This window comes from Vicia villosa, linkage group LG1 (genome assembly GCF_029867415.1).
Source record: "Vicia villosa cultivar HV-30 ecotype Madison, WI linkage group LG1, Vvil1.0, whole genome shotgun sequence".
Classification (NCBI taxonomy): domain Eukaryota; kingdom Viridiplantae; phylum Streptophyta; class Magnoliopsida; order Fabales; family Fabaceae; genus Vicia; species Vicia villosa.
In genome coordinates, this window is record NC_081180.1 from 90,545,623 (window position 1) to 90,570,127 (window position 24,505).

Here is a 24,505-nt window from a genome sequence, read left to right on the forward strand (position 1 = left end):
ACATATGTATCCAATAAAAAGATATTATATAAATCTTTATTAAGATAATTTTAATTTAAAAAAATTAATGCAATAAAAAATATTAATATATGTAATGTAATTTTTTTTACACGTACATTCAATTAAATTATTTGATAATATAATTTTTTAAAATATTTTCAAAATATCTTAATAAATATCTTTAAATAATATTACATGATTTTATTAATACTAATTGTTTAGTAAAAATAAATTTAGATTAAAAGTACAAATCTTAATGTATATCAGTTTATTTTTTTGAAATTACGTTTTTATTTTTCAAATAAAGAATTTGATGAAATTTGTCATAATTTGATAAAAATAAATAAATATAAGTATCCATAATTTTTCTAGGCAATACGTATCCTGTTTTCTGATTGGCTGGTGCACGTGGTATGCTCATTGCGTTTTACACGTAAGCTCTTATAAACGACGCCAGTCATAACAAAACTACCTCTTCAAGACCACGACGACTACAGTATTGCCGTTTTGCTGCGTTGCACTTGCAGTGACGACAAAGGATCAAAAACCTTCTCAAAATCCAATCTTTAAGATCTGCAAAGCACAATCATCACATTATTTTTTCATTCCAGAAAAAATCCCCCAAAAAAACCCAAATTAAATAAATAAAAAGGGGAAAATTTGATGGAGCGAACACAGGGAAAGAGCAGCGCTAAGATGTGGATGGTTTTGATGTGTTTGGTGTTTATCTTCGTTGATCGGATTGAGTCCCTTTCTGTGACAGTGAATGAAGTTGAGTGTCTGTATGAGTATGTTCTTTACGAGGGGGATACGGTTTCCGGGAATTTTGTTGTTGTTGACCATGATATTTTCTGGAGCTCTGATCATCCTGGCATCGATTTCAAGGTGAATTGAATCTCAATTCGTTAATTTCATTACGATTTTGTTTTAGGGTTTTTTTCTATGCAATTTGGATTTTGAGGTTTTTTTTTATCTTATTGTTGCCTTGCTCAGTTCATAATTAGTTGAATTATTTAGTTATTGTGTGGTGAAAGAAAAATATGATTTTTTTAGGGTTTTGTTGTGTTATATAGTTAAGATCAAAATTTATTATCTATGTTGCTTTGTATCATATAGAATGATATAGAATTGAAGTTCTTGTGTTGTGTCCAAAGGATGTTTTTTTAGGGCTATAAGCTAACTAAAGGCCAAAAAGAATTGCCATGGCTTGATTGCATATTTCTTAAGCTGCATTAAGAATGGGGAGTAACAAATTGTGTTGCTATTTGTTTATGTTATTAAGTTTGTTTTATCAAATCTACTTTTATGATGATTGATCATTGGTTAGTGTTTGGCAGTACCTCCTGCTAATGATATTGTAAAGTCGTCTTACTGTATGAACCTTAGCCGAGATGAACGTCAGTAGTTGGTAGTTGTTTTGTTAGGATGTTGACTCATGTTTGTTAGTGCATAATAGGATTTAATTATAGAAAGAGTGTATGTTGGGTTTCAAGGTTGCACCGCTTATAATTGGTTTTGGATGTGTAGAAATTGATTTTGTCATGTTTGGTTACTCTTGAGTAGAATTGATTATGCTTTCCAGAATTGATTCTACTTGAAGCTAGTGTTTATAGCTGCTTTTCTGAATTGATTCTACTTGAAACTAGTATTTGTGGCTGCTTTCCTGAATTTATTCTACTTGAAGATAGGACTTGTAGCTTTTGAGTCTAAACATGATTTATTACACTGAATTTTACTCTTCAAATTACTTTTTTAAGAATTTATCCAAACATAAATCACTTTATCTTCAAGTCACTATTAGCTAGAGATGATTAAAGAAAGTTTAAGGAAGGAATAGAGAGGGAAAATAAAAACTTTAAGGACATTATGTACTTTCAGTACTATTTTGATGAAACTGTTGTTGCTTAGCAGTCAGACACAGTTCAAAATGACTTGCCCGAATTTTCACGTTATTTTTTAACTCTAGCTTTTCAGACATCCTAAATTTTGTGGTTTATCTGCAGGTAACTTCTCCTGGAGGTAATGTTGTCCAAGATATCAAGGGAACTTCTGGAGACAAGTTTCAATTCAAGGCCCCAGTACATGGAATGTACAAATTTTGTTTCCATAATCCATACTCGACACCCGAGACAGTTTCTTTCTATATCCATGTTGGTCATATTCCCTCTGAGCATGACCTTGCCAAAGATGGTATGTTCTATGTAAAAGCAGATCCGTTCAGTAGATTATTCCACAATTTAATTACCATTTACCTGAGTTACTTCTTGATATTTTGTTGGTTTGCAGAGCATTTGGACCCAATTAATGTTAAAATTGCCGAGCTGAGAGAGGCATTGGACTCTGTTACAGCTGAACAAAAGTACTTGAGAGCCCGTGATGCAAGACATCGTCACAGTAAGTAGTTTTCTTGTCCATCAACCTACATTGTTTTACTTGAAACTTCAACCGGGTTAGTCTTGTTACCATTCTTGTGACATATGAACTCATTTCTGTTTTGTTTGTAGCAAACGAGAGTACACACAAGCGCGTAATCTTCTACACTGTGGGAGAGTATCTTCTGTTGGCTGGTGTTAGTGCACTGCAGGTCATATACATCAGGCGCCTTTTCAGCAAGTCTGTGGCATACAACCGTGTTTGAGTCCTCTCCCTCATTAATCTATAATGACTTCTTTCTTTTAGTTAAATTAAATTAAAGGGTTATTAGGGGTTTATAGACATGTTTTCTCTGAGACATTATGATTATTATTCTTGGTGATGAACATTTTGTTGTTCTCTTTCCGACTTGTACTCTGATACAACAAGGTTTTTGTATTCCAAAGTTTTTAAATCATGTGAGACTAATGTTATGCAAAATGGTACCCTTGTACTTTAATGTTAAATTTGAACGGTTGAGGAGAACGGAGGAAAGAATAGGAAAGTATCTTTAGGCTATGTTTAAATATTTTAAAACGAACGGGGCGAAGGAAGGTGAATAGAATGGATTGGAGGTTTCACTCCATTCTTTGGATAATTTAAAACAGAACAAAGTTATTTTCTCGTTTTGCTAAAATGGAAGGATAAGAAAATAATGGTAATTGATGGAATGACATAAAATTACTTTGTTCCACTATGCATCATCTGATTTTAACTAATCTAAACAATAAGCTTTTATTCTATCACTCACATTTAATAAAATGATTTCTAACTTTGAAATTCAAATAAATATTCTCTCTATTACAAACTTTGGGAAGGAGCTACTTGAATGATTCTGCTTTCCTTCCTTTTTCTTTGCATCAATAGTTCAACAAAACAATTTAAGTGTATGTGTGGTTTTCCTTCCTTTTTCTTTGCTTTAATAATTCAACAAAACAATTTAAGTGTATGTGTGGCTTTCCTTCCTTTTTCTTTGCTTTAATAATTCAACAAAACAATTTAAGTGTATGTGTGGCTTTCCTTCCTTTTTCTTTGCTTCAATAATTCAACAAAACTGTTTAAGTGTATGTTTGGTCTTGGTGACAAGAGTTGACTTGAATTAGTTGATTTAGTAAAACAGATTTCTTGAAAGTGAATCGAATATGAAATGGTTTATGTTTAAATATATCTATTTATAATTGAGTTGTATGATAAAAATCAAGTGGCAAATTTTTAAATGGGTTAGAGATGTTAAAAATTTGTTGGAGATGCAGGGGATCGAACCCTGTACCTCTCGCATGCAAAGCGAGCGCTCTACCATTTGAGCTACATCCCCATATGTGCTTAACTTTAAATTAAATGTTATTTAATAAAAAAAATGTTTACAAAGTTTATCAAGCTAGTTCATTTGAGTAGAGTTCTCCGTTGTCTCTTAGACCAATTTTCTATTTTTCTCATCTTGAGCCCAATTTTTTTCCAATCTTAAGATTTTAGGCCCTTGATTATGATCATAAGAGTACCTCTAAAGATGGTTGTTAGAAAAAGCAGTGTAAATAGATAAACAACTATCATAAGTTAAAAATGAGGAATGCTATAGTTACACTAAATTGTAACACCTATCCCTTTTACACCGTAATTGTATACAATATTTTGCCTTTGATTCAATTTCCAATGCACAATAATAAAATAAAGTAAAAAGTGAATTGTATGGTATTTATATACGGTGTAATGTCAAATTGGAGTGTAAGGCTAGCATTCCTCGTTAAAAATATTTCCAATCTAGCTTAAATGTATTTTAAGTCATAAGTCCTAAAGGATACGCCTTATGTCATGCTTTTTATCTTTGAATTTTTAGGAAACTTTTGATGATAGATCAGATCTTATAGACATTGTTTCCCAAATCATCTTTAATGAGTGATAAGACTTGCTTTAACCTCCGTCTTTCTATCTTTTTTCTATATGGGTCTAACCTTAAGGTTGCATCGATTAGGTTAATGTGCGACCTAATTATTTTTACGGAAGCAATAAACATAATGGCAATTTTATTGAGGAACGAGACTTTTTGTATGGAATGTCGTTTATGCATTTGTTTGTTTGTGGGTTATTGAATATTTGTGTGTCAACCATTGGATTCATATGTTTTTTACTTTCTTGAATTGGTTGAACGTATAGTTTAGGATTTTGAATCATTCCTTTCCACTCTTTTCATCCCCCCTCCCTTTCCTCTTTGGTTTCTTCAATTTCTCTTTTAAGATTAAAACATCATTGTTTTCATTCGGGGTGTTCACGGTGCGGTTAGAACGGTTTTGACGTAAAAATAATTCGAACTGCAAGAAAAAAAAGTGTGCGGTTTGATTTGGTTCAGTTGTCTTTTAGAAATAAAACTAAACTAAACGAAATTAAACTAATGCAGTTTGAATTGGTTCGATTTTTTACAAAAAAAAATTATTGAGTCATACACACACATATAGATGATTATTGAGTCATACATACACATAGATAACAACTTTTCATTTAATATACAAAATAAAATTAGAGAAAAGTGGAATAAAAAACATACATAAGCATAAAACAATATAAAAAACATTATAATGAAATAGAAAAAATAGAGGAGATGAACAAATAGAGAAGATGCAAAAGAAAAAGCATAAGAGAAGAGAGGTTAGAGAAGAAGGGGTGTGTTAAAAATATAATTGGTAGAGAGAACAGTAGAATAAAAAATAATAAGATAAAAAAGAAAGAACATAAGAAAAGAGAGATTAGAGAAGAATATGTGAGATATACTTGGAAAAGAAGATAAGAAGAAAGTGTGATATTGCTAGGATAGATTTGAGAAGACTTAAATTGAAACCTTAAGTGTGGGGAAGAGAAAATCATTCATAATCGTAAGGCTATGGCATAAGAGGTTTGAATTTGGGTTGGATATGAGTTAAGTGAAGTTTGGGTTGTAACATAATGCGGTTTGGTTTGGTTTGTGATTACAAACCGCAGACTGAACCGAACCACACAATTTTGTTTAAAAATTACTCAAACCCATCCAAACTAAATATGGTTTCTTGGAATTTTAGTTTGGTTCGGTTTTGCGGTTTTCTAATGGGTCGGTTCGATTTTGAATATCCCTAGTTTTCATATTGATTAAGTTAATGTTTCTGTAAGATTTTATCGCATAATGACTTTTATCGCATTATCTCCATATACTAGTGAATTTAAACTTCTTCTTTGTTGAAAATAAGGGGAACGAAGTGATCCTCAACCTTTTGCGCAAAGTTATGGGTGGTTAGACGGAGTATTTTCCTCGTACTCACCCTTTCTCTTTGCATGGACAAATAGAAAGTGGTCGTAAAAATCAAGTATCAGAGAACTCATATTACATGGGAATACACTCCATTTGTTTTAAGTTGAGAGGTTCATCTCTATATCTTCCCTTTTTTATTGTGGAAAACTTTGAAAACTAGGCAATCGATGCTCCTTCAACCTCTGGCAGGATCTACAATTCATAGTTGGATTTCTCTTTTCCTATGTTCAACGTAGTATTTAGGGAGATGGGAATTTGTCTTCCTTTTATGCCATTTGAATGGAAGATCTTGCACCACCTTGGTGTAACATATTTTTACTTAGTTATGTGTGTGCAAGTATGCATAGGTAAACTAGTAGCAAATGATAAGAAAATATATTGATCCCACGTGGATTGGATTGAACATTTTGATAAATCATACCAAAATTTGCAAAGTTATGCATGATATGTGGAAAAAAATAATGGTGTGTGATATGTTATAAAGTCAGAAAATATTATAGACTAATGACAAAGACTTAACACTGGGAATGTTTTAGACAATAATATATTTTATGAATTCATTTAATGTTTATATGTGTGGTCTCGTGTCAAGTGAGAGGTCAGAACTAAACCTTGTAGTGTTTGTAAACAATGTGAAAATATGTACTAAGAGTACTTGGAGATAATATCTAATCCTCAGAATAGCATCATTACACTTCAAGTAAAACTTATTTTATTTATCTTTATGGTCATATTCATTTATACCTGAAGTGATTAAGTAAGCAATGTATGTTTACTCTCTATTCTACCACATTAGTTATTGAAATTCATTTATTAAAAAAATACCACAACCTAAATTTTGTTATCTAACTCAAAGTTGATCAAACTCGAAATTAAATATATGACATTAAATCACAATAACTAAATATAACACAACATCACATTCATTAACATTAAAAGACTATTATTTCATGAAATTTCACATTATCCAACATGTAAGATTTCAATCATTTTGAGAAATGTAAATACAACATATTGAAATCCTAAGTTTCACATTTTTAAATAGTGATAATGGAAATGATAAACCTAAAGAAACACTTCAATCCCTTGCAATCAGTCAACTGCAAGTCACTTGAGGTGTCACACTTTTCAACATTGGATTTCTCCATACTAACTTGGGGAAAGAAAATGGACAGTGATACTTTAATTTGTTCTCATTCTTATCTTGATAATTTCCAACCTACAAACCTTGGCTTATTTCCGATGAGGTTCTATATATAGTAGGGTATTTCTTGCTATAAAAAGCTTCATTTATTGTCCTCGGGCTCTTGCAAATTATCCATAAACCTAAACCAAAAATAAAGTATACTAGTATTTAGACCCGTGCGAGGCACGGGTTAAATGTTTTATAATATTTAAAAAATACTTAAAATTGAAATTTATTATTTATTATTATTTATTAAAAATTTATTGAACTTATTTAAAATTAAAAGTAAGCAAAAACTTTTAAAATTATAATAACGATTAATGATTAATTATCCTAAAAATATTTAAATAGTACAAAATTAGTATTTACATGTGTTAAAAGACGAAAGAAAAATAGCAAGACATAATTAAGAAGCGTTAAATTAAATATTTGATTGTTATAAAACAATATGATATAATTTCAAAAATGTTTGTTTGTTATTTAAAAAAAAAAAAAAGACCAAATACACAAATACACATCTATTATGTTTGATTTTTTAATAATTAAAAATTATTAACAAAATTAAATCAAACGAATAAGAAATAAATAAAATAAAATAAAAAATTGTCCTACAAAAGTGGAAGGAACGCCTCATTTTTTAGAATATTTAAAAAGGATTGAATTATAATTTTTATTCAAAATAATGAAATACAAAATTAACCAACAATATTAGAAAAGTCATGAATTCATTTATTTTATTAACGGCAAAAACAATGGCATTAATGTTTGGCATAAGAAGTGACAAATGGAACCAACACCTCTCAACATTCCAGACTAAAAACGCTCGTTAAAATTTTCAAAAACAATAAATGAGAAATGAGATGATACATTAATTAAAACTACTATAAATAAAAAATACGAAATAAGTTCTAAAATTTATTATAAATTTAAATTTGGTTGATTATATTTTATAATCAATATAATAAATTAATAATATATGTCATGATTTTAAAATTAAAAAAAAATGAAGTATTTTTTATATATTATAAACTTATGTTTTATTCTGTTGTTAATTGTAGAAAATAATTTTTTAATCAAAAATAATTTACTAATTTAATAGTTTTTAAATCAAAAATCATTTAATAATTATTTATTATTAATTTAGTAGTAATTTTAAAATTAATTATTTGTAACATACATAATTAAAAATTACTTTATTTCCGGTGTTATGAATTTATATCCCTTTATAATGAATTTCAATAGAATTTATTATGTTTTCAATTTAAAAATAAATTATACATTAAGAAAGGGAAAATATAATTACTCTAAATGTAATTTAAAAATTTATAACAAAGACAAATAAAAAAATCACTAAAAATAAAATAAATAAAATTTTAAATTAAAAGTAAATAAAAAGATTAAATAAATAAAATTTGATTTTGTTTTAAACATAATTAAGTCTATTGAATATTTACTTTTTCTAGTTACAAAATTTTTGAATTGAAATCCTTTAAATAAAATTCATTTAGTGCAAATTAATACCGTAATAAAGTTTTACCGTTTACTAAAAATAAATTAGTATATAATTAACATAATTAAAAAAGGTTAAATCTACAATAATTTTTTTTAAAGGTTAATTGTATTTTAACAATTTTATAATTCAATTGATTGATTTAAAAAGCGATTAAAACTAAACTTAACTTCAATCCACCTGGTATCATCATGTGTTCTTTTTACCATAGTGCAGAAGAAATAACAAACTAAACTTATATTGAATTTCTATGTAAAGAAAAAAATATTAGTCACGTGGGGTCCTTTTCCTCCGCAGATACCGGTCGGTTAACACCAAAAAATATATAACAATTGATTACTAATATGATTCATTTCACCTACTTGATTTAATTTTTTAAGTGTCAAAGGTTATAAAAAATTAATGGCAATAAAGCATGTTGAATTCAGTGTAATTGTTCCAATTATATTAAGTCATCACTCCCTTTAAAAAACTTACAACTATTATATTATAAATTCCATTTAAATCCTACATCATGAGTTAGACTAAATCATAAATTATTTTATGCATAATAAATTTTTAGCATATTGCAATAGAAAGAAACTAAATCATGAATTATTCTCTACATAATAAATTTTCAATAACCTACTGAAATATGACATTCGCATTATAATCAATCAACACCAACATTTGGATAGAGTGAAAACAAAACACTTTTCTCCTTTAGAATGTGTCTGTCAAAAGATAAATCGTTAAAAGAACAAAGCAAGTAAAATTATATGATTTCTCAATTAAATAAGGTTTAATTAAGCATAAGAAACAAAACTAATTGAGGATAGAATAATTATAAAGTTAAGCAAAAATAGAAAAAAGCACAAAAAAATCAAGAAGAGAAATAGTTACAGTAAGACAAACAAAAGACTTCATTCTTTGTTTTCTTATTTCTAACTCTCTCACATAGTACCAAGAAAGAAAATATTAAGGAACAAAAACCAGACAGCCATGATGAATCAAAGGTGTAGTAACAACATTAATTTATACAACAAACCTAATGAGATTTTTACTTCTCAACAACAAAGATGAAAAAGAGAATGGAAATAAACCAGAGGAGAATGACATCGCGACGGGATGTATCGAGGTTGCGTGGTGGGACGCGGAGGCTGGAAGGCGAAGGCATCGTCAGCCAGCCGTCGGAACAGGTGGACGCAGCTGGTTCCGGTGTGGATTGACTGTGTTGGTGGTGATGCATGCGACGAGGAGGTATTGTTGGTCGCGTCGGATGTGGTGATCGTGCGTGATGCAAAGGCGGTGTGCGACTCAGATTCGCGGTGGGTATTGTAGCATATCAGATTTTGTTCTATGTGGTGGATGCTTTGTAATTGTTGATTTTGATGTTACATGTATGTTGTAGTGTTGTGGCGACAGTGCTCCGTTAAAGTTTCCTCTGTCCCCTTCTTTCCTATTTATATAGATAAAAGCAACAAAATTTGAAATAAATCATCTGAAAAATAGGAGTGATGATTCCATTGTATATGAATTGGGAGAAGAAATAATTGATGATGGGAGAAATTATATTGGGAGAAGAATTAACATTGATGATGAGATGATGATTAGAGTATGGGAAAAGATAAATTAGAAATCAATGGTTAGAATTCAAGAGTTTGCATTGAACCGGCTGTTCATAGTGAATCTCAATTAAACCAAAAAAAATTGAACATTTCCAAGCTAATTATTAATTATGTTTAAAAATTAAAAAGAAATAGAGTAGTTCAAAATTTGAAAATAGAGTATTTACTAAGAAAGTTGAACAGATTTTTATTTCCTATTTCCAAGTTATTGTACAAATACAATAATAAAAAACTAATTAAAAATAATTATAGAAATGTTACTATTAATAGTAAATTTTAAAATGGTAAGCATTCTAAAAAGATGACACTTGGCAAACTTGCCAAAGAACTCATCTTGCTTTATTATATTGTATGATTATTCATGATAGTACTTGTACTATAATAATACAATTCACATGAGATACATTACAATATTTTTTTCCAGGTTTTGTTAATCCTTATCCTTAAACATGATAAATCATCCCTATTCTTTTTTTCGGGAATCATATTAATTTTAGTGTTGGATTCAAATATCATAACAAAAACAACAACTAGCATCTTCTGACTTTAAGTTTTCTAGAAATCAACATTCTAAATTTGTCGTGTCAATGCTCATCAAATTGGCTAGTCCTGCACAACAGAAACATGGGAAATTCAAAGATGGAACACCTATTATACTCATATACAAAACATTTATACTAGCTGTTGCACCCCAAAATTTGCCCATCTAATTTTATGCTAACTGACTAATGCACCTCATAATACCATCCACTAGATCATCTAACTCATGCATCATTAATCAATAGTGTGGCACGGAGATCAAGGATATCAAGGATTAGGGTTTCTCTATTCAGGCGTTATTCAAAGCATTTCATCATTTGGGCTATTTAAACCAAGAGGTTTTCTTTTGATTAAAGTATGGATCAACAAGACATTAGATGTCTAAAGGTTCAATCTGAAATTAAGGTTTCTTCAAGATGCAAATATAATTTATCCTTTAGTTTGGAAGCATTCTCTTGTGAGAGTCAAAGAACGGTTGAGATATATTTCAAAAGGGTGTTGATCAAGATCTTTATGACCTTACTCGAGTGTTATGCATGTTTGCCCATAAGAAAGACATTTCCATCACGAGTTCGTACGAAAGAGATCAAAATTCATCCAAATACTATTCAACATCCATCACATCACAACTCAAGATCCACATACCTTACAAGGACCAAAAGTTACATTGCATATTCTATGGAAAATTACAAAAAATACAAGAGTTCATCTCATTACATTTTACGATTCCAAACTTCATCACAAAAAAATGTATTCCCATATCACCTTTATTACAAGTCCATCATTCACATTGTTTTGAAGTTCATCCAATCCATACAAGGCTAACATTATTTCAATTCACTTGCAAAAATATACAAGTACAAACACAAATATCCTACATTACAAGGTTGTATCTATGTCATAAACCTATCTTTCTCCGAGTCTTCGAATCCTTCCATCTTGCATCCAACAGTTGAATCTCTTCATGGCCAAGGACAGCTCTGCACACATGTATCCATCAAGCCATAAAACAGACCCGCTCTTGCTGCCACTTTCCTCACCTTCATGTGTTGAAAAACCTACCAAAAGAAAAAACCAACTCAGCATTACTCATACACTGTGTTCAGAATCAATAGCATCCAAACCAATTCAGCAAAAAAAAAACCAAAAAATCCATTCACAGTAAAAGACCATCCCTGCACACTTACAAAAACAAGACTCAGTTTCATAACAAACTTTCAGACTCACATAACTGTCATAACAACCCAAAACAATTTCAAACTAACCCCAACTAATCCTAACCGATTCAGTTATAAACCTAAACAGCCATAACAGAAATCCCTAACTAACAAAATCCAAACTTGCAGCCAACTCTAACCTATCCTAACAGAATCCTAACTGAATCATAACAGAAAAGTTGAGAAGAGATTCACCTCTATATAATCAAGTCTCCACCATCTTCCATTTCTCCTCCACCATTTTTCAATCTTCTCCATACTCATTCATTTTCATCTTCACTCAGTACTTCACCTTCATCTTCTTCAACCAATGTTCAGACACGCATCATAACCACCACACTCTTCCACCACTTCCACACCTTTGCCATCATCTTCATCACTTCACACTCTGCTTCAATCCTCTCAATCCTTTAAAGCTTCTTCTCCAAATTCAATCAAAAAAGGCTGTAAAAACATCTTCACAATTCTCCAATCTTTCCATCTGAATTCATCATCGTAACCGTTCAATCATCACCGGCACCAAATCGTCTTCATCGAATCAACCTTCTGCAAGTTCATCAATCATCATCATCTTCTACAACCTGCGACAAACGGCATCCAATAAGCTTCAACGCAGTGTTCAATTGGAAGAAAATGTCAAGATCATTGCCGATTCAAGCTTCTCAGTTCTCTGGCCTTTTCGAATTGTCGTCGCATCCACCGCCGGAGTGAGCGGCTCCGGTAACCGTTACTCTGATGAAGTCGGAAAAGATGAACCAGAGGTGAATCGGAGAAGGTGAAAGAGATTGAAAGCCGAGGTTTGAGAGGCGAGAAACGAAGAAGTCAAGGCGCAGAGAGATTGCGAACGAGAAGTGAGATAAGAGGACAGAGTCGAGGGTAAGATTCGCGACGGTAAAGAACCTCCGATCGGAGACGAAGAGAACGCCGCCGCGGGAGCCTTGAACGAGGGAATTGGGATCGGCATTTCTCTAGGTAACCTAATTTCCCTCTTTCATTTATTTTTCTATTTTTTCAATTAATCGTTTTTTTTTAATTTGTTTATTTTAAATAATAATGGAAATCTGAATATACATTGATGGATCAAATACAATAAAATTGGGCCAACAATTGCCAATTCATACACCCCCAAGCGGCCCATTGTAACGCGTTGGCAAACTAAACAATTCTCCCTGGGCCTGATTGCTACAAAACCTCCCATTGAGCCCGTGTACTCCCCTTTTTCTTTGCATACAAAAACGCCCTTGGGCTAGGCCTGCGCCCTAACTGCTTTTCACACCCTTGTATTCAGTTTGCACCCCCTGTTCATATTTTGTTTAATTAATAAATTTAGGGTTAATTAGTTTTTTTTCCCTTTTCTTTTAGTAAACAAATCACTAATTTTCTACCATCATTTTAGACTTCATTACATAATCTTGACATTAAAAATAACCATAAAAAATATTAGTTTAGGCTTGTATTTTAATTCTTTGGCTTGATTAGAATTCTTGTTCTTTGTCATATGAAAATCAATAAAAATAATAGTCCTTTAATTCACTTTTGGTACTATATTTTGCATCATTTGCTTCCATGTTTTGTACCATATTTCAAGTCATTCTTTTAGTCATTTTTGCACTAATTTTTGTATCGTTATTTACTTGTATTTTTACTTAAAATTTCGATCTCCGCTTATCCTTATATTCTCATGCCGCTTTTTGCTCCTAACCATTAGGTAGAAACCATGATAACATTAGGATCTAGAAATTCCCTTTTAAACACTTAGGCTAGTTTTGTTTATTTTCTTTTTAAACTTTAAAACACTTAACAAAGGAAGAGGCGAATCACATTAAAAGTGGGAGAGAAATGAGTGGGATCCATTCCCTAATCTGTTTCTCGATCACTACTTAGAGAAATGAGTGGGATTCATTCCCTAATCTGTTTCTTAATCAATAGAGAAATGAGTGGGATTCATTCCCTAATCTGTTTCTCGATTACTAGAGAAATGAGTGGGATTCATTCCCTAATCTGTTTCTCTATCACTACTTAGAGAAATGAGTGGGATTCATTCCCTAATCTGTTTCTTAATCAATAGAGAAATGAGTGGGATTCATTCCCTAATCTGTTTCTCGATTATGCAGAGAAATGAGTGGGATTCATTCCCTAATCTGTTTCTCTGACATCATACATTCTATGTGATTCGACTCGCAGATTAAAATCCCTTAAAAATCACCAACCAAAAACGTCTAAAACATCTAATAAAGGCTCAGACCTAAATCAGAGTATTGAAGTGGTGCGGAACCTTGTATTGGGTTCTGTTCATCACGGAATTACCCTAAAAAATACAAACCAATCATCTCTTCTTTCTCTTGCCTCCGAGGCATTCTTTCTCTTGCCTTCAGGGCATTCTTTCTCCTAATCGGACACGTTATTTCCGCTCCATTCCCAGCTTAAGACTCCAGAGGTCGAGCAGCGGAGTGCGAATGTAACTGTTCAACTAAAAAACACAAAAACAAACAAAAGCTAAAGAGCCGAACTACGGCGCTCTGATTCCTGAAAAGGATACGTAGGCATCAAGTCGCGGGGCTTGAACGAGCACAATTATTTATAAACCTTATTTTCCCCGTGTTTCTTTTTCATTCATTTGCATACATTATATAGCACACACCCTTTTAGATAGCAACAAACATAGGTGGATACCATCGAGTACGATGGGCGCGTGGGGTGCTAATACCTTCCCCTCGCGTAACCGACTTCCGTACCTTGATTCTCTGGTCGCAAGACCCTGTTCCTTACTTTGTTAGGTTTTCTGATATTCCTTTCCCGCTTTGGGATAAATATATTGGTGGCGACTCTGTCTGATTTTCGCGAGCGTGCGACAGCTGGCGACTCTGCTGGGGAACTAGCTTAGTCGATCCTAGCTTGTGTTTGTTTTCTTTTCTTTGGGTGTTCATTTATTGATTTATTGCTTTATTGCTTTACTGCTTTATTGCTTTATTTCTTTATGCCTTGCATATCATGACTATTTACTGCTCGCATATCATGTTTATTTTCTCGCATTCTGGACTATATTATGGGTCCCCGTGGGGGCCGCATATTTTCTCTGTTTGCAGGTTGGGTGGGTTGTTTCTATGAGGTAAAAGGCCCAATACCCAGGCCAGAGTGATACTTAGGCTACCTAGGACAGAGTGGATAGTCATGACGCCAACAGAATGCCAGGTTCTGTTGATTGCGATCATGAGACCCACGACCAGTTGAGGTTCAAATGGGATACCATCGTTGGCATGTATTTGCAACGATGATGGTGTCTCAGGAGAACTGTTAATGCTGGCAACCTTTTGACCTACCTTGTATTAGATCCTACCTGTGAGAGGGGTTGGGAAATTTTGTTTTGCAGGAAAACATGCCTCCATCCCACCCTATGCCCATTCATACTATCTATCATAATCAACGTCGAACCTCTAAATCTGGAAGGTTCGACCTTATTTGACTTATGCAAAGGTTATCTATCCTAAATCAACGTCGAACCTCTGAATCTGGAGGATTCGACCATCTTTGACTTATACAGAAGTTCTACATCAGTTATCTATCAGAATCAATCAACGTCGAACCTCTGAATCTGGAGGGTTCGACCATCTTTGGCTTATGCACCGAGCTATTTATCCAGAAAGCAACGTCGAACCTCTGAATCTGGAGGGTTCGACCATATCTTATTGACCATGAGAAGCTGTTGTCCAAGAGGCCTTGATCCTTGATCCGATTTATGTTGCATTTGCATCATCATTGACATTTTTGCATTCATGCATGTGCATCCATGGTTACCAAGACTCTTACCACTCTTCCTCTCCATCAGATCAGTCAAGACGATTCCTCCACACCGATATCTGACAAGAGCTCACAGAAGAAGAATCATGGAGAATTACGAACAAGATCAAGCTGCCATTAGAGAAGAGATGGATCAAATGAAAACTAAGGTCGATGCTATCCTGGAAGCTATCCAAGCCTTGCGAACTGAAAGGGTTCCTGCTACACAAGAGATTCCCGTTGTTGGTAACCAAGCTGCTGCTGGCCAACTTGAGGTCGTTCCACCTTCTTCTACTCCATTTGAGTTCCAAGCAAGGACTAATACTACTCTTGGGATGCCATTCAACTTCATGACTGTTGATACCCTTGGAGCCCCAAACCAAGGTGGGACTATACCCGTGACTTCTGGAGCAATGACTATGGCTGATCCCGTCTTCCCATTCCCTATGCCACCTTCTCAAACAGAGATTCCTATTCCTGCTTTCTGTGGTACTCGTTCTGCTAATCCAGAAATGCAAACAATACCAACTGCTGAAAGAGCTCGACCCGTTGAGAAATCTGCTGAGAAGTACAAAATCCTTGAGGAAAGAATTCGAGCCATTGAAGGATTCAGTGCATATGGGATGGATGCTGAGGATATGTGTCTAGTTCCTAATCTGGTTGTCCCTCCTAAGTTCAAGACTCCCGACTTCCAGAAGTACAAGGGTTTGAGTTGTCCGAAAAGCCATATCATCATGTATTGTCGTAAGATGGCTTCTCACATCCACAACGACTCATTGCTCATTCACTGCTTCCAAGATAGCTTATCTGGGGCATCTCTGAACTGGTATATGAATCTGGAGCGTAATAGAATCCGATCTTGGAAGGATTTGTCTGATGCTTTCCTCAAGCAATATCAGTATAACATTGACATGGCACCGACTAGGTTGCAACTTCAAAATCAAGTGCAAAGGACCAATGAGACATTCAAAGAGTATGCTCAAAGGTGGAGAGAAATGGCTGCTCAAGTGAATCCACCACTTTCTGAATCCGAACTGGTTGACATGTTCATGAACACTCTTCAAGGACATTACTATGAGAGAATGGTTGGTAGTGTTTCTTCTGGTTTCTCCGATCTAGTCAGGATTGGTGAAAGAATTGAGAATGATTTGAAAATTGGTAAGATCCAGAATCCCGCCAATGCTGCTGCTGCAAACCAATATGGGTACAAGAAACCTCAGGGTAACTTTGTCAAGAAGAAAGAAGGCGAGACCAGTGCCACCTATGCTCAAGATCAAGCTCCTTGCTATCAAGTGGCCGCCACCGCCCCTCAAGCTTATGTGGCACCTGTTGGTCAACAACCTTGGGTCCCTTATCAACAATATGTCCAACAACAACAAGGTTTCCAACAACAAGGTTATCAGCAGAGACAAGGTCAACAGAGGCAGAATAGGCCTAAAAGGGTGTATGATCGTGTACCAATGACCTATAGCCAACTTCTCGCCGCCTTGCTTGATCAAAAACTGATTCAATTAGCTGAAGCGAGGCCTCCTCCTGATCCTCTCCCTCCAAATTACAAGATTAATGCCAAGTGTGAATTCCACTCGGGAGGATCTGGTCACACCACTGAAGAGTGCAGAGTTCTCAAAGACAAGGTTCAGGATCTGCTTGATGCAAAGGAGATTACATTCACACCTGTGGCACCTAATGTGGTCAATAATCACATGCCACCCCACAATGGAGCTTCCACCAGTGGACCATGAAGACTTTATGTTTGTCAGAGAACATTTCATTTGCATTAGAATAAGGCCAAGCTTGCCATTGTACAGATTTCTTTAGTATTTTCAATTGTATTACTTTTGTTGTTATCAAGTACTTCTCATTGTAAGAAACCCATTCTGTTTGAATAAATAAAAAAATGTAATATACATGTTTTTCTCAAATCATTTCATCGTTGTCATTATGTTCATTGATACTTCACTCATTTGTCTTAAGCAACTAAAAAAGGAGAATGATGAAAATCAAAAACACATGAACTACTAATTATATGCTTTTGGAACAAAGATCCTACTGACGATGTACAGGCATTGTTTTAATTCCTAAACACTGGAGATGTAAGGGAGTGAAACCTTCGTCAACCCCTTTGAGCCTAAGGAGTAGGAGTTTCTTTTCAAAAAATACAAAAACCCTCAATATTAACCAGGGGCAGGGTAGTTTTCAGTTAGTGCGACCGAGCGTTCAACTTTCAGGTATTCCATCAGAGGATCAACCATATTCTATCTCTCGCAACAAAAAAGGAGAAGAGCACTATCCACAATGGATGTCTCTCATCCACTAAAGAAGAAGGCAGTCACAACCTTTTCTTCAAGTCAATCACAAAAGTCATACAACTTGTTCCCGAATGAGACAAAAAAAAAAGAGAATGAAAAGAAAGTTATGAATTGTGATAAAAAAAAAATAATAAAAAAAAAAGAAAAAGAAACAATAGCCCGCTAAGTCAAAAGAAAAAAGAAAAGCTTTGAAGCAATTGACTTAGGCAAAAATTAGGGTATATCCCGCTGGACAATGAAAACCAAATTCAAAAGAAACTTTTTGTCCAGGCAAAAATTAGGGAAAGCAAAAGACAAAACAAAAGAAGAAAATCCTCCAAGGGACAAGTTGTTGTGACCATCAACAAAAAGCACCAAAGGGTGGCTGCCACCTCCATCAAAATCACAAAGGATCCTCATCCATCACAATCCTTCCTGAAAGGAGAGTACTTGTGTCGAACTAACTGAATGTAGGACTGGAGAACATCACGAAGAGGGGTGGGTTAAGTAGAATTTGAGCCTTTATCCTTTGTTTCTTAAACCGTGAACCCGGCCACGTTACAACCCTCAAAAGTCCTAATTGAAGCAGGGTTCGTTCCGAAAGCATACAAACTGTGAAATCATGTCAAACTGACTCCTAATGTTGCTGTGTCACTTGTGTTAGTATCAATATAACATTTTGACAAATAAAACTCTTTTCTTTGAGATTAACATGTGCATTGCATTCTCATTATCCTTTTCAAAACAGAATGGTCTCCAACTAGAAAATAAGTACTTGATACCAAGGAAAGTTCAACATTGAAATTCCATCGAGTAATCTTACAAGGGCAACGTTTGGTCATCCACCGAGCAAATATCTCTAACATCCATTTGGTGGAAGAGTTCCTTTCAATCTGGGGCATTCATTCTATGATCTACACTGGGGCAGACCATTACAAATCTCCATGATTCAGGCATCATTAGAATTCTATTTCAAAGAGATCTTACAAGCTGGGGCAAGCTAGTGACAATTCTTTCTTCCATCCCCAAGCAAGTGTCAGATATCAAGACAAGTGTCGAGGAGTCAAACTAAACACCTCACCTTCACAAGTGTTGTCCTTCAAGCAACAACCTTCCACAAGGGCGTACTCTATCCACTCCTGGTATCTTGGAGACAATCATTGCACCCATAATCATACAATCATCATGCATATCATTGCATTTTCATTATCATTTCACCCGCATGATCCGATCATCAACAAAGCAGGGGCATCCACCCCATCTTGAATCAAGCAGAGTTTCAAAACTCCACCTAATCTATTCCACATCAAAGCAGAAACCCTGAACAATGCATCAGTACACTGCATATAGAATCCCTTGCATTGCATTTCCAGAAGTGCACAAATAAATCAAACATTTGCATGTGAAGCATAAGCCAAGTTACTCATCAGATGGGTTCTCTACAAGCAATCAATTGATATTCCACTGGGGCACTCAGAGTTACCATTGTGGTGCCATCTCCTCAAGTCAATCATGTTCATCTTGCTTCAACCCAGAGTTGGTGTCTTTGTGTTCAACCCAGAGTTGACCCTTACCTTTTTCCCACTCACCCAGAGTTGACGGTCTTCCTTTATTCAACCCAGAGTTGACCCTTACCTTTTCCCCACTCACCCAGAGTTGACGGTCACCTTTTATTCAACCCAAAGTTGATGTTTGTCTTTTATTCAACCCAGAGTTGATGCTTATCTTTTTCCCACTCAACTCAGAGTTGATGGTCGTCTTGTTTCTTTCCCACTCACTCAGAGTTGACGGTCACCTTTTATTCAACCCAGAGTTGATGTTTGTCTTTTATTCAACCCAGAGTTGACGGTCATCTTTTGTCTTTTCCACTCAACCCAGAGTTGACGGTTATCTTTTGTCTTTTCCCACTCAACCCAGAGTTGACGGTTATCTCTTGTCTTTCCCACTCAACCCAGAGTTGACGGTCATTCCTTGTTGATTACTTTTTCCCCAATCAACCCAGAGTTGACGGTTATGTCTTGTCTTTTCCCAATCAACCCAGAGTTGACGGTTACCTTGTTCATTCTTCCCTCTCACCCAAAGTTGACGGTTATCTTTTGTCTCTTCCCACTCAACCCAGAGTTGACGGTTATCTTTTCTCCTTTCCCACTCAACCCAGAGTTGACCGTTATTTCTTATTGTTTTTCTTTCCCACTCAACCCAGAGTTGACGGTCATCCTTTATTTAATCCAGAATTGATTTCTTCTTTCCCACTCAATCCAGAGTTGACGGTTATCTTTTGTCTTTTCCCGCTCAACCCAGAGTTGACGGTTATCTTCTTCTTTCCCACTCAACCCAGAGTTGACGGTTATCTTTTATTTAACCCAGAGTTGATCCTTGTCTTTTCCCACTCAACCCAGAGTTGGCGGTCATCTTATCCTCTTCCCACTCAACCCAAAGTTGACGGTCATCATTTGTCTCTTCCCACTCAACCCAGAGTTGACGGTCATCTTATCCTCTTCCCACTCAACCCAGAGTTGACGGTCATCATTTGTCTTTTCCCACTCAACCCAGAGTTAACGGTCACCTTATATTCTTCCCGCTCAACCCAGAGTTGACGATTATTTCTAATTGTTCATCTTTCTGCTTTCAACCCCTAGTCATTATCCAATTACTTTCTCTCAACCCAGAGTTGATATTCTCTCTTTCTTCCTCAACCCAGAGTTGACCCTTCTTTCTTTTTCAACCCAGAGTTGATGTTTATTTCACTTCTAACCCAGAGTTAATTTGATCAATCCAGAATTGATACATTATTCCTCAATGGAGCTGACACCATCTTTTCCCCAGTGGATCCTATCTCTCATCACGCAAATTTTCAGGTTCACTTGATATTTAATCTTCTTCAACCTTGAAGGATCGAAAGGCTAGCACCAATCTCTCCTTCAGGATAAAGACGATTAAATAGGGGCAGCTGTTGCACCCCAAAATTTGCCCATCTAATTTTATGCTAACTGACTAATGCACCTCATAATACCATCCACTAGATCATCTAACTCATGCATCATTAATCAATAGTGTGGCACGGAGATCAAGGATATCAAGGATTAGGGTTTCTCTATTCAGGCGTTATTCAAAGCATTTCATCATTTGGGCTATTTAAACCAAGAGGTTTTCTTTTGATTAAAGTATGGATCAACAAGACATTAGGTGTCTAAAGGTTCAATCTGAAATTAAGGTTTCTTCAAGATGCAAATATAATTTATCCTTTAGTTTGGAAGCATTCTCTTGTGAGAGTCAAAGAACGGTTGAGATATATTTCAAAAGGGTGTTGATCAAGATCTTTATGACCTTACTCGAGTGTTATGCATGTTTGCCCATAAGAAAGACATTTCCATCACGAGTTCGTACGAAAGAGATCAAAATTCATCCAAATACTATTCAACATCCATCACATCACAACTCAAGATCCACATACCTTACAAGGACCAAAAGTTACATTGCATATTCTATGGAAAATTACAAAAAATACAAGAGTTCATCTCATTACATTTTACGATTCCAAACTTCATCACAAAAAAATGTATTCCCATATCACCTTTATTACAAGTCCATCATTCACATTGTTTTGAAGTTCATCCAATCCATACAAGGCTAACATTATTTCAATTCACTTGCAAAAATATACAAGTACAAACACAAATATCCTACATTACAAGGTTGTATCTATGTCATAAACCTATCTTTCTCCGAGTCTTCGAATCCTTCCATCTTGCATCCAACAGTTGAATCTCTTCATGGCCAAGGACAGCTCTGCACACATGTATCCATCAAGCCATAAAACAGACCCGCTCTTGCTGCCACTTTCCTCACCTTCATGTGTTGAAAAACCTACCAAAAGAAAAAACCAACTCAGCATTACTCATACACTGTGTTCAGAATCAATAGCATCCAAACCAATTCAGCAAAAAAAAAAACCAAAAAATCCATTCACAGTAAAAGACCATCCCTGCACACTTACAAAAACAAGACTCAGTTTCATAACAAACTTTCAGACTCACATAACTGTCATAACAACCCAAAACAATTTCAAACTAACCCCAACTAATCCTAACCGATTCAGTTATAAATCTAAACAACCATAACAGAAATCCCTAACTAACAAAATCCAAACTTGCAGCCAACTCTAACCTATCCTAACAGAATCCTAACTGAATCATAACAGAAAAGTTGAGAAGAGATTCACCTCTATATAATCAAGTCTCCACCATCTTCCATTTCTCCTCCACCATTTTTCAATCTTCTCCATACTCATTCATTTTCATCTTCACTCAGTACTTCACCTTCATCTTCTTCAACCAATGTTCAGACACGCATCATAACCACCACACTCTTCCACCACTTCCACACCTTTGCCATCATCTTCATCACTTCACACTCTGCTTCAATCCTCTCAATCCTTTAAAGCTTCTTCTCCAAATTCAATCAAAAAAGGCTGTAAAAACATCTTCACAATTCTCCAATCTTTCCATCTGAATTCATCATCGTAACCGTTCAATCATCACCGGCACCAAATCGTCTTCATCGAATCAACCTTCTGCAAGTTCATCAATCATCATCATCTTCTACAACCTGCGACAAACGGCATCCAATAAGCTTCAACGCAGTGTTCAATTGGAAGAAAATGTCAAGATCATTGCCGATTCAAGCTTCTCAGTTCTCTGGCCTTTTCGAATTGCCGTCGCATCCACCGCCGGAGTGAGCGGCTCCGGTAACCGTTACTCTGATGAAGTCGGAAAAGATGAACCAGAGGTGAATCGGAGAAGGTGAAAGAGATTGAAAGCCGAGGTTTGAGAGGCGAGAAACGAAGAAGTCAAGGTGCAGAGAGATTGCGAACGAGAAGTGAGATAAGAGGACAGAGTCGAGGGTAAGATTCGCGACGGTAAAGAACCTCCGATCGGAGACGAAGAGAACGCCGCCGCGGGAGCCTTGAACGAGGGAATTGGGATCGGCATTTCTCTAGGTAACCTAATTTCCCTCTTTCATTTATTTTTCTATTTTTTCAATTAATCGTTTTTTTTTAATTTGTTTATTTTAAATAATAATGGAAATCTGAATATACATTGATGGATCAAATACAATAAAATTGGGCCAACAATTGCCAATTCATACACCCCCAAGCGGCCCATTGTAACGCGTTGGCAAACTAAACAATTCTCCCTGGGCCTGATTGCTACAAAACCTCCCATTGAGCCCGTGTACTCCCCTTTTTCTTTGCATACAAAAACGCCCTTGGGCTAGGCCTGCGCCCTAACTGCTTTTCACACCCTTGTATTCAGTTTGCACCCCCTGTTCATATTTTGTTTAATTAATAAATTTAGGGTTAATTAGTTTTTTTTTCCCTTTTCTTTTAGTAAACAAATCACTAATTTTCTACCATCATTTTAGACTTCATTACATAATCTTGACATTAAAAATAACCATAAAAAATATTAGTTTAGGCTTGTATTTTAATTCTTTGGCTTGATTAGAATTCTTGTTCTTTGTCATATGAAAATCAATAAAAATAATAGTCCTTTAATTCACTTTTGGTACTATATTTTGCATCATTTGCTTCCATGTTTTGTACCATATTTCAAGTCATTCTTTTAGTCATTTTTGCACTAATTTTTGTATCGTTATTTACTTGTATTTTTACTTGAAATTTCGATCTCCGCTTATCCTTATATTCTCATGCCGCTTTTTGCTCCTAACCATTAGGTAGAAACCATGATAACATTAGGATCTAGAAATTCCCTTTTAAACACTTAGGCTAGTTTTGTTTATTTTCTTTTTAAACTTTAAAACACTTAACAAAGGAAGAGGCGAATCACATTAAAAGTGGGAGAGAAATGAGTGGGATCCATTCCCTAATCTGTTTCTCGATCACTACTTAGAGAAATGAGTGGGATTCATTCCCTAATCTGTTTCTTAATCAATAGAGAAATGAGTGGGATTCATTCCCTAATCTGTTTCTCGATTACTAGAGAAATGAGTGGGATTCATTCCCTAATCTGTTTCTCTATCACTACTTAGAGAAATGAGTGGGATTCATTCCCTAATCTGTTTCTTAATCAATAGAGAAATGAGTGGGATTCATTCCCTAATCTGTTTCTCGATTATGCAGAGAAATGAGTGGGATTCATTCCCTAATCTGTTTCTCTGACATCATACATTCTATGTGATTCGACTCGCAGATTAAAATCCCTTAAAAATCACCAACCAAAAACGTCTAAAACATCTAATAAAGGCTCAGACCTAAATCAAAGTATTGAAGTGGTGCGGAACCTTGTATTGGGTTCTGTTCATCACGGAATTACCCTAAAAAATACAAACCAATCATCTCTTCTTTCTCTTGCCTCCGAGGCATTCTTTCTCTTGCCTTCAGGGCATTCTTTCTCCTAATCGGACACGTTATTTCCGCTCCATTCCCAGCTTAAGACTCCAGAGGTCGAGCAGCGGAGTGCGAATGTAACTGTTCAACTAAAAAACACAAAAACAAACAAAAGCTAAAGAGCCGAACTACGGCGCTCTGATTCCTGAAAAGGATACGTAGGCATCAAGTCGCGGGGCTTGAACGAGCACAATTATTTATAAACCTTATTTTCCCCGTGTTTCTTTTTCATTCATTTGCATACATTATATAGCACACACCCTTTTAGATAGCAACAAACATAGG

The 24,505-nt window shown here is 35.0% G+C and overlaps 1 protein-coding gene and 1 non-coding gene across 2 annotated transcripts; one reads left to right on the top strand and one right to left on the bottom strand.

Moving 5' to 3' along the window:
- Positions 1 to 462: 462 nt before the first annotated feature.
- Positions 463 to 2,853, top strand: LOC131612011 (transmembrane emp24 domain-containing protein p24beta3-like). The gene is made up of 4 exons (XM_058883830.1): positions 463 to 885; positions 2,004 to 2,190; positions 2,287 to 2,394; positions 2,505 to 2,853. The coding sequence occupies exons 1-4, from the start codon at positions 664 to 666 to the stop codon at positions 2,636 to 2,638; spliced, it is 651 nt and encodes a 216-aa protein (XP_058739813.1). The 5' UTR covers positions 463 to 663; the 3' UTR covers positions 2,639 to 2,853.
- Positions 2,854 to 3,654: 801 nt separating this feature from the next.
- TRNAA-UGC (transfer RNA alanine (anticodon UGC)) lies at positions 3,655 to 3,727 on the bottom strand. The gene has a single exon. It is a non-coding gene; the product is annotated as a tRNA-Ala (tRNA).
- Positions 3,728 to 24,505: the final 20,778 nt, after the last annotated feature.